Source organism: Trypanosoma equiperdum, assembly GCF_001457755.1.
Source record: "Trypanosoma equiperdum strain OVI genome assembly, contig: ctg_1775, whole genome shotgun sequence".
Lineage (NCBI taxonomy): Eukaryota > Euglenozoa > Kinetoplastea > Trypanosomatida > Trypanosomatidae > Trypanosoma > Trypanosoma equiperdum.
Window position 1 is genome coordinate 4,359 of NW_027123810.1, and position 10,161 is coordinate 14,519.

General features: G+C 47.1%; 7 protein-coding genes across 7 annotated transcripts; all 7 read left to right on the forward strand.

Annotated features, from left to right (window-relative positions):
• Positions 1–395: 395 nt before the first annotated feature.
• Positions 396–1,031, forward strand: TEOVI_000598600 (cAMP-specific phosphodiesterase; the record flags this gene model as incomplete). The annotated part of the gene is made up of 1 exon (XM_067223079.1): positions 396–1,031. One exon carries the CDS (start codon positions 396–398, stop codon positions 1,029–1,031), a length of 636 nt encoding a protein of 211 aa, XP_067079180.1.
• Positions 1,032–1,893: 862 nt separating this feature from the next.
• TEOVI_000598700 (uncharacterized protein) lies at positions 1,894–2,190 on the forward strand (the record flags this gene model as incomplete). The annotated part of the gene is made up of 1 exon (XM_067223080.1): positions 1,894–2,190. The coding sequence occupies one exon, from the start codon at positions 1,894–1,896 to the stop codon at positions 2,188–2,190; it is 297 nt and encodes a 98-aa protein (XP_067079181.1).
• A 296-nt stretch (positions 2,191–2,486) lies between these two features.
• On the forward strand, positions 2,487–2,867 carry TEOVI_000598800 (ribosomal protein S6, putative; the record flags this gene model as incomplete). Its single annotated transcript, XM_067223081.1, has 1 exon — positions 2,487–2,867. One exon carries the CDS (start codon positions 2,487–2,489, stop codon positions 2,865–2,867), a length of 381 nt encoding a protein of 126 aa, XP_067079182.1.
• A 1,590-nt stretch (positions 2,868–4,457) lies between these two features.
• TEOVI_000598900 (phosphomevalonate kinase protein, putative) lies at positions 4,458–5,873 on the forward strand (the record flags this gene model as incomplete). Its single annotated transcript, XM_067223082.1, has 1 exon — positions 4,458–5,873. The coding sequence occupies one exon, from the start codon at positions 4,458–4,460 to the stop codon at positions 5,871–5,873; it is 1,416 nt and encodes a 471-aa protein (XP_067079183.1).
• A 522-nt stretch (positions 5,874–6,395) lies between these two features.
• TEOVI_000599000 (proliferative cell nuclear antigen (PCNA), putative) lies at positions 6,396–7,274 on the forward strand (the record flags this gene model as incomplete). The annotated part of the gene is made up of 1 exon (XM_067223083.1): positions 6,396–7,274. One exon carries the CDS (start codon positions 6,396–6,398, stop codon positions 7,272–7,274), a length of 879 nt encoding a protein of 292 aa, XP_067079184.1.
• A 442-nt stretch (positions 7,275–7,716) lies between these two features.
• Positions 7,717–8,007, forward strand: TEOVI_000599100 (uncharacterized protein; the record flags this gene model as incomplete). The annotated part of the gene is made up of 1 exon (XM_067223084.1): positions 7,717–8,007. One exon carries the CDS (start codon positions 7,717–7,719, stop codon positions 8,005–8,007), a length of 291 nt encoding a protein of 96 aa, XP_067079185.1.
• A 205-nt stretch (positions 8,008–8,212) lies between these two features.
• TEOVI_000599200 (glutaminyl-tRNA synthetase, putative) lies at positions 8,213–9,946 on the forward strand (the record flags this gene model as incomplete). The annotated part of the gene is made up of 1 exon (XM_067223085.1): positions 8,213–9,946. One exon carries the CDS (start codon positions 8,213–8,215, stop codon positions 9,944–9,946), a length of 1,734 nt encoding a protein of 577 aa, XP_067079186.1.
• Positions 9,947–10,161: the final 215 nt, after the last annotated feature.

Genomic DNA, 10,161 nt, shown 5'->3' on the forward strand with positions numbered 1-10,161 from the left:
GAGTTAAACGAGTCACTGCCATCACAAATAGAGAAAGGGAGGCTGTGCTACGTATTGAGTTCCCCAACGTGGACGTTACGGATATTGACTTCGACTTGTTCCAGGCACGTGAAAGTACAGATAAACCGTTGGATGTTGCTGCTGCTATTGCATACAGACTACTGCTTGGAAGCGGCCTTCCACAAAAGTTTGGTTGCTCTGACGAGGTGCTTCTTAACTTCATTCTGCAATGCCGTAAGAAATACCGTAATGTCCCTTATCACAACTTTTACCATGTTGTGGATGTATGCCAAACCATTCACACATTCTTGTACAGGGGAAATGTGTATGAGAAGTTAACCGAGCTTGAGTGCTTTGTGCTGCTTATCACCGCACTGGTGCATGATCTTGATCATATGGGGCTGAACAACAGTTTCTACCTGAAAACAGAATCTCCACTTGGTATTCTTTCCAGCGCAAGTGGTAACAAGTCTGTTCTTGAGGTGCATCACTGCAACCTTGCTGTTGAGATCCTCTCTGATCCGGAATCTGATGTGTTTGGTGGTCTGGAGGGTGCAGAGCGTACTCTCGCGTTCCGATCGATGATTGATTGTGTACTTGCGACAGATATGGCGAAGCATGGAAGTGCATTAGAGGCGTTTCTTGCATCTGCGGCGGACCAGTCGTCAGACGAGGCGGCGTTTCACCGCATGACGATGGAGATACTCTTGAAAGCTGGAGATATCTCTAACGTAACGAAACCGTTCGACATTTCCCGTCAGTGGGCAATGGCTGTGACGGAGGAGTTCTACCGTCAAGGAGACATGGAAAAGGAGAGGGGTGTGGAAGTATTGCCCATGTTTGACCGATCTAAGAATATGGAGCTTGCAAAAGGTCAAATTGGATTCATTGACTTTGTCGCAGCCCCATTTTTCCAGAAGATAGTTGATGCCTGCCTGCAAGGGATGCAATGGACAGTCGACCGTACAAAGTCGAACCGCGCACAGTGGGAGCGAGTTCTGGAAGCAAGGAGTACAGGGGCTTCGTCTTAGGCGGAAGGTTAATAATCGTGAGCCTGGTTGACGAAGATAGGCCACTTACCTTATCTAATGTTGCAGAGTGCAACACCGTAAAACCTTTTTGGCAGTGGTGATATGACGTTGAAAGAGGGTGCCAAATCTACTTGCGTTGACATACCCATGTATTTGCACTCTGTCGTTAATTTTACGGTGTGTTTGTGTCCCCGTTTTGCCAAATAGCTAGTTATTGTTTCAATTTGTAAGTAAGTTTGGTGATGTTCTTCTTTATGCCTGTCTATAATCTTTCGTTTTGTTGTTTTGATTTTTTTCCTTAGCATATTGACTTTTTTACCTCTCTTCCCTTTCTGTCTTCGTACATGTCCCTTCTATCTGCTTTGTCCCTCCATCTCATAATTCTGTTTTTTTATTGGTTTATTTTGCTTTTTTTTTCATTATCTTTATCATTTTAATCATCATCATCATGACAAAAATGTCTCCTGACACTGTGCACCTTGCCTTGTGGTGATTTGCTTGGTTCCGTATCAAAGGGTATTTACTCTGTCATGCACTTTTGTATGCCTTATGAGCACCATCGAGTTCGCTCCTTGTTTGCGCGTCGATGCGCATGCTTAGCTTTGTGCATATATATCTGCTTGTTTATGTATATATCTTTTTCTGGACACGTGATGTACTGTGCCTTTTCTGTGTTTTTTTTTGAGATTTAATTATGTAGATATACCCAGATATAAATATTTCCGTATGTTTGTATATATGTTGTGGTGGAGGGAAGGGGCAGTGAGCCATGTGATAAAACGGGATAAACGATAAAAGAAAAAGTGATGAGAAGGGGAAGGAGATAGAGGATAGGAGAAAAGGGGAAGAGGAAAAAAGGGGGATGGGGGTGGGCAATACTATTAGGGTTTGTTTCCGCGGGTTAGGGTCGGAGAGGGTGAAGGAGATAAGAAAGCAACTTGGGAATGGGGACGCAGTGTCACAAATTTTTATTTGCTCATTCCTTGGCCTTTATAGGCGCTGCTGTTTTACTTCCTTTTCCGTGTCTGTGTCTGTGTGTGTTTCTTCGCGTGTCTACGTGCGTGTGTATGTGTGTCTGTGTGCGTGCTTTTGGATCGGCAACTGGCATTCTCTCCAGAAAGCCACACCTCTTTTTCCTTTTTGTACTGATGATATGTAATGTTTTATCTATGTTTTCAATTGCTTGATTCTAAGCTCACCTGCAGCACTCCTTTAATAGGTGATGTGCGGAAAGATATTTAACTCTTACCCTATTAAACAATAGACTCATTTTGTCACTGTTGCCGCACTGTCTATTTTCTTCTTCTTCTTCCTTTTTGTATTCGCCAATAATACTTTCACGTACCCGCATAAACTTATGTGTCTGTGTGTGTATGTGTGTGTACGCGTCCGTGCGAATCTCACATTTCTATCAAACATTATTGCTTGCAAGGTGCATATCTAACGTTTATCGCGATGACGGCTGAAATCAGCGAAAAGGCTTTCCCTCTTGCTGGCGATCGCCTCACGCAGACCATCCTGGACATAGTACAGGAAGCCAGTAATGCAAAGATGATTAAGAAGGGAGCCAATGAGGCCACGAAGGCGCTCAACCGTGGTATTGCGGACCTGATCGTGCTTGCGGGCGATACGAACCCTATCGAGATCCTTCTTCACCTCCCGCTTCTATGCGAAGACAAAAATGTGCCGTACGTGTTTGTTCCCTCAAAGACGGCATTAGGGCGCGCGGCGCAAGTGTCACGGAATGCGGTGGCTCTAGCGATCCTCCAGATGGAGAACAGCCCCATTTCGGCTAAGATACAGGCGGTTAAATTGGAGATTGAACGGCTCCTGTAGTGATGCGTCTTCACTGTAAAGGGGATGCAGACTGAAAAAAGGAAAGCAAAGTACAACGGAGGCTGAAACTTAAACCAAAAAAAAATAATTATAACAAAACAAAAAGAAAAGATACAAAATCAAGGAAGAGAAAAGAAGAAGAGAGAGGAGCGTAAAGTAAAGGGAAGGAATGGTGGGCGAGACTGGGATGCACGAGTATAATAACGAGCAAACGGTAAACCTGCATTTTTAAATGTCGTTAATAAGCTGGGGGGATAGGCGACGAAAAGGAAAAGAGAATCAAGTGTTGATTGCGGAAGCGGACCGCGGGAGGAGAGAAGAGAGATGCTGTGTGAAACTATTATTTAAACAGAGGGAAAGTCAGAGGAGGTCGACGGGAAGGGGAGGTACCTTTTCCTTGTTTGTGTTCATGTGTGTGCTATTGTGCTAAAGGAGCTGGAGGGGATGTGGATGTGGGTGACACTGGGTCGACGCCTCTTCATCCTCTCCTTCGTTAATATCTCTTAAGTTCCTTGAAGCAATCACGACAAGATCACTCACAATCAAATTTTTGAGGGTGAGAATAAGAACAAACTGGAGGAGGAGAGGGGTGGGTGGAAGGATGGGATTGAGGACCAAGGACTGATGAGGGGGGAGGCGTTTCATCGAGTCACAAAAAATGTTAGGGGTGAACCCACTGCAACCGCGCTCACCCCCACGCACGCTCTCACGTGCACATGTGTGTGTGTGTGTGCTTGTCCTCTGCTCCCGTGCCGTCTTTCCTTCCCCGTCTCCTTGGTGTCAATAATATCTAACACATTTTCAACTCTTTCTAACTACGCTTCCGCATATTTTCCGCCTTCCCTTACCCCTTGAGGAAATATGAAACGCTTATATAATGTGGTTCACGTACATGTGCCTTTTTGTCGTTAAATACCCTCTTATTCCATGGTCGCGGGAGCGCATATGCTTTTGATTAGTTGTCCTATGTTTTCCCTTTAACTGTTTCTTTCTTAGAGTTCTGTCACTTTCACTGGCGCATGCATGCGTACGTCTGTGGAAAGTCTTAGGCTTCAGAAGGGTTAAATGAAACTTTGAGACCGACGAAGCGGCCCATGTCGGCAATCCAGCGGTGCACCACCGCCAAGTGAATTATTCGGTCAAGCTGGGTGTGAAAGGCATTTGGTATAATCCCATCCTTTCACAATAAAGAGACAAGCACCGAATATGTTTTTTTCCTTTTTGATACGTTTTTAGATGAATTCTGCATAGACATGCGTGTGGAGTACCTGTTGGCAGTTGCTCCATTTATTTCACTAACTTTCTTCGATTTGGTATCGGGTAGTTTACCTCTAGTCACGGTGCCTCCCCCTTTGTCCTTGTAGGTGCGACAAGAAGGAGACGCGCACTCACCATTGCGTGTATGCCATGTCTGAAACCAACCTTTTTGCCCCATTCACGTTCAATCACAAAAAAAAAATCTCTCTTTGCTGCCTTACTGCTAGTTACTGCAATATATATATATATATATATATATAGTCGCTTCATCTACTCGTCAAAGGAGGAAACCAGGGAAAATAAGAGGAGGGGGACGACCAACTATTGGCAGTAATGGTCGTGGCATCGTGTCCGGGAAAAGTGCTGATTCTTGGTGGTTACCTAATAGTTGAGGAGCCAAATGTTGGTATTTCCGTAGGAACAACCGCGCGCTTCGTGACACGTGTGGCGTCGTGGAAAAAATGCTCTGATGGAAAGTGTCGAGTGCACATCGTCTCGTCACAGTTCAACAAGGAGTTTACGTTTGAATGCGCGGCTGAAGAGGACAGTGATTCCACTATCAAGATTGTGCAATTAGAGGGTGCACCATCGCCGTTTCTCTTCTACGGTATTTTGTACTCGGTTGCCGGCGCTCTATTATTTGGTGGTGATATTTTTCGTGATGTTACCCTAGAGTTGTTGGCGGATAACGATTTCTACAGCCAAAGGAATTATTTGGAGTCCCAAGGCAAGCCGGTGACCGCAGCCAACCTGCGGCTCATCCCCCGTTATACGCCCCTCTTGGGGGAGGTTTCCAAAACTGGTCTAGGATCTTCAGCGGCAATGACCACTAGTGTCGTAGCGTGCCTGCTCCAACTTTATGTTTTTGATTCGAAGAAAAACAATGCCACTGAGTCCGTGGAGAAGGCACCGGAGCTACCTCTACGTTTGGAGGATGTAACAGAGTTTATTCATCGTATTAGTCAGGTTGCCCACTGCGTAGCACAGGGAAAAGTGGGGAGCGGGTTTGATGTCTACACGGCCACGTTCGGGACGTGTGTGTACCGACGGTTCTCCGCACGCGTGCTGGAAAAGCTCGTAAAGGGTAATGAACCTCCGAAGCGCGTCACTATTCCTCTTTTACGTGAGTGTGTCGAGACGGATGAAGTGTGGGTTCAGAGGATACCCTTCCGGCTTCCTACCGGGTTGCAGCTTCTTTTAGGGGATGTACACAAGGGAGGAACAGAAACACCTGGCATGGTGTCGAAGGTCATGTCATGGAGGCGGTCGGTGACCACGGACCCCAACAGCTTGTGGGAGCGACTTCGCATGAGTAATGAAAAATATGTAGAGGCGCTCCAGGGGCTAATCAAACAGTCTCAGGAGGCCCCGGTTGCATACACCGAGGCAGTGAAAAATTTGAAGAGCGTCGTATTGGCTAAACACAACCCCTCCACGGAGGCTGAGAGGCTATGGGTGGAGGCGGCGTCAGTTGCCTCAACAAGTCGCCGTTACCTTAGGGAGATGGGAGAGGCGGCTCAGGTGCAAATAGAACCTCCCGAACTCACCTCACTCCTTGATGCCACGTGCTCTATTCCCGGTGTGTTTGCCGTGGGTTGCCCTGGCGCTGGCGGATATGACGCCGTGTTTGCCTTAGTTCTCGGCGAGGAGGTTTGCTCTGCGGTGGAGCGCTTCTGGGAGTGCTACAATGACCTTCAGGTATGTCCTTTGCTAGTGCGAGGGGATGCAAATGGGCTTGTTCTTGATTAAACACGCTGGGCGTCGGTGACACGAGATATAATTCCGGTGGGTGGCGCCATTATGTGTGTGTGCGTGCGGTCGCTCTTTTATTTTCTTTCACCACTATTGTTATGGTTACCGTCATGATTTCTATTATTATTTTTTTTAAAAATCCGTTTGTTATTTTTATTTACACCTCTTTTACTGGTATGCTCATTTTACCATATTGCATTCGTGCCACGAAAAGCCAGCATTATGAGTTTTTTGCTTGGTTCTTTTATATTTGTGCACGCGATTACGGACGTTTCAGCTCAGTGGAGCTTATTCCGTTTCAATCCCCTTTCTTTTCTCTTCCGTGTGTTTTCTTTATTTCTTTTGGTCTTCACTCTTTGGTACTGTGGCTTTTGTATTGTAGTTGCGGTGGTCTTGACTGAATAGAATTAACCTGACAGGACAGGCATCCAAGTGGTGATTAACAACTGCAGAAAGGGAGTAAGTAAGAGAAGACCGAAAACAAAAGCAAGTGAGACATTCGCTTTCACCCGGTTCAGTATGCTTGAGGCTCAGGTTCTGCACGCTAACTTGTGGAAGCGTCTCATTGAATGCATTAACGGTCTTGTTAATGAGGCGAACTTCGATTGTAATCCCGGTGGCCTCTCCATTCAAGCTATGGATACGAGCCACGTTGCCCTCGTGCACATGCTGCTTCGCGATGATTGCTTCACGAAGTACCAGTGTGAGCGCAACAGTGTCCTCGGGCTTAACCTCGCTTCCCTTTCCAAGGTGTTGAAGATTGTGGAAGCAACTGATAGCCTAACGCTCCGCCACGAAGATGATTCCGACGTTGTCACACTAACATCGGAGAATGGAGAGAGGTCTCGCAAGTGTGAGTATCAACTCAAATTGCTGGAGATTGAGACTGAGGCTATGGGTATTCCTGAGATGGATTACAAATCCATTGTGACCCTAAGTTCCCAGGAATTTGCCAAAATCGTCCGCGACATGACCGTTTTTGGTGATACTGTCAACATTGAGATTCTCAAGGAGAGCGTTAAGTTCAGTTCGTGTGGCGATGTGGGCGAAGGTTACGCGCTGCTGCGGGCGAGCCATGCCCCAACAGTTGACCCCCGATCAAAAGGTGAGTCGGATGTCAAAACAGAAGATGAAGAGGCTGACGCTTGCAGTGTCCGCACTCATTCAGCAAAAGGGAAGGATGGGCCACTGGGTATTGGTGTTGATGTCCGCACTAATGAGCCTATCACGCTGTCATTCGCCCTGCGATTCATGAACATATTCGCAAAAGGGGCAACACTTAGTGACCGCGTGTCGCTCAAGTTCGCCAAGGAGAGTCCTTGTATGGTGGAGTACAGCATTGATCAAGTTGGGTATCTCCGTTACTATCTTGCTCCAAAGGTGGACGACGCCGAGTAAGTAATGCCTGTTCTCGCGACGCAGAATTTTTGCATTTGTTATCAAGCAGTCATTGAATGGATGAAAGGAGAAGCGATAGAGGTAAGCATAATGCTTTCTGGGCGTGCATATACATACGTGTGTATGCTTCATAAACGAAAGCTAAAAACAAGACAAGGAAGAAGAAGTGTGCGTAGAGCGAGCGCCGGCCGCGTCTAAAAGCTTCATCCACAGACTAAGCAAATCATAGATGACCAAGCGGTGATTTCTTTTTTTTCTTTTACCATCATTTCCCCCCCCTGGTGACGCCGGTTCTGAGTCACACTTGTGCGGCGCGTGAAGTGAAATTGCTATAGGGTTCAACTAGCTCTGTCATTTTACTCTTCTGCGTTTATTGTGGGGATATCCATTTGCCCTTTAGTGATTCGGTGCCATTCATTTGGTGAAGTTGGGGCATGTGAAAATGAGAATCAGATTGAAAGGTACAAAAGAGGGGTATGTGTGTACGAGCGGAAGTATGTTTAGCCCATTTTCACATATTATTTCCTCTCTTTTTCGTTTGTTTCAGCTGCGTATTTGCCTCATTTTAATTATTTTTATTATTATTATGGGGAAGCCATACTCTCCAGTCACTTTCGCGGCTACGTATGCAAATGTTTTTCGGTGTCCTGATGTTTCTCTTTCACTTGTTTTAATTACTCATTCATCTGATGATGCTTCTCTCTGCAGTGGGCACGTGCCTCAGCTACTATAACTCTCTGTTTCGTGTTGAACTTCAGGTTTCCGCAACGCCATTCTGCTTCACTTCTTGTCCCTCAAATGTATACATATATATATATATATATGACTTCTGTCGTCGCCTGCGTCTCGGTATGCGCCTTGGACCAGCTGCAAAAATCCTGATTCATAGGCTATCCCCACCAACGTTCCGCCGCCTTTCTTTGGCCTTTCGTGGACTCATGACAACAACGGTTGATTCCGCCCCCACTGCTGCCGAGCCCATGTTGGAGGTGAAAAAGGACCTCCGTTTATTGGAGACGGGCCGACCAGTGCAGGGATACTCCAACACGCCAGAGCTGCTGGCGAAACACCGATCCGTAACGGGTGGTGCTCCGTACTTCCGGTTCCCTCCAGAGCCCAACGGATTTCTTCACATTGGACACGCTAAGAGCATGAACCTGAACTTTGGCTGCGCCGTTTCTCATAAAGGAAAGTGCTATTTGCGTTACGACGACACGAACCCGGAGACGGAGGAGCAGCTTTACATTGATTCCATCCACGAAATGGTAAAGTGGATGGGATGGGAGCCAGATTGGATTACATACTCTTCAGACTACTTCCAGCAACTTTATGAATTCGCCATTCAGCTCATTAAGGATGGAAAGGCGTACGTGGATCACAGCACCGCTGATGAAATGAAGAGGCAGCGTGAAAATCGGGAAGAGAGCCCGTGGCGTAACCGACCGGTGGAAGAGAGTTTACGACTGTTTGAGCACATGCGTCAGGGGCGCTATGCGGAGGGCGAAGCGACACTCCGCGTAAAGATTGATATGAAGAGCGACAACCCAAATATGAGGGACTTTGTTGCCTACCGTGTAAAGTATAATGAGCACCCACACGCCAAGGACAAGTGGTGCATATATCCCAGCTACGATTACACGCATTGTTTAATTGACAGTTTGGAGAACATTGACTACAGCCTGTGCACCCTCGAGTTTGAGACCCGACGTGAGAGTTACTTTTGGTTGCTCGAGCAGCTGAACCTTTGGCGGCCTCACGTTTGGGAGTTCAGCCGCCTCAACGTCACCGGCTCGTTGCTTTCCAAACGCAAGATTAACGTATTGGTGAAGAAGGGTATTGTACGTGGTTTTGATGACCCAAGGTTGCTGACCCTTGCAGGGTTGCGTCGGAGGGGTTACACGCCAAGAGCTATCAACCGTTTCTGTGATCTTGTTGGTATAACTCGTTCAATGAATGTGATACAAATTACCATGCTCGAGCATACCCTTCGTGAAGATCTCGACGACTCAACGGAGCGGCGCCTGATGATTATAGACCCCATCAAGGTCGTGATTGACAACTGGGACGGTGAGATGGAGGCGGAGTGCCCCAACCATCCACGCAAACCCGAGCTCGGATCGCGTAAGGTAATGTTTAAGAAAACCTTCTACATTGACCGTAGCGACTTCCGTGTGGAGGATAACGACAGCAAATTCTATGGGCTGGCGCCTGGACGTCGTGCTGTCGGCTTAAAGTACTCTGGCAACATCATGTGCACCCACTTTGATTTCGATGAAGCTGGTCAGCCATCGCTTATTCATGTGGAAGTCGACTTCGAGCGTACGACGAAACCGAAGACGAACATCAGTTGGGTTAGTGAGGCAGGAGCGGTTCCGGTGGAGTTCCGTCTTTACGACTACCTTCTGAGGGATGACCGTGCAGCTGTCGACTCTGACTTCCTAAAGTACATTAACGAAGATAGCGAGAAAGTTGTCCACGGTTACGCCGAGGCAGCGATAAGAGAAGCGAAGGTATTTGAATCTGTGCAAGCGGAGCGCTTCGGGTACTTTGTGGTGGATCCCGAAACCCGACCAGATCGCCTTGTAATGAATAGAGTGCTGACACTTAAAGAGGACAAGGAGAAAACGGCCATTAGCCGCGGGAACACGGGGGTGAAGGGAAAGAAACAGTAAGGAAGGGTAATCTGCGCAGAAGTGTCTTGTGTTCCATGCGCTTATTTATTACGAAAAACGCGAAGGGAGAAGCTTTAGCACGTCTCAAACTTTCTTTGGGGGGGTTAATGATAGTGCGGTTGCGTGACCGCTGTTTGTTATGTCACACTTGCCCCACCACCATTCTCTTTTACCGTTTTTCTTCTTGTTCTTTCTGCTCTATTTGGGGGGGGGGG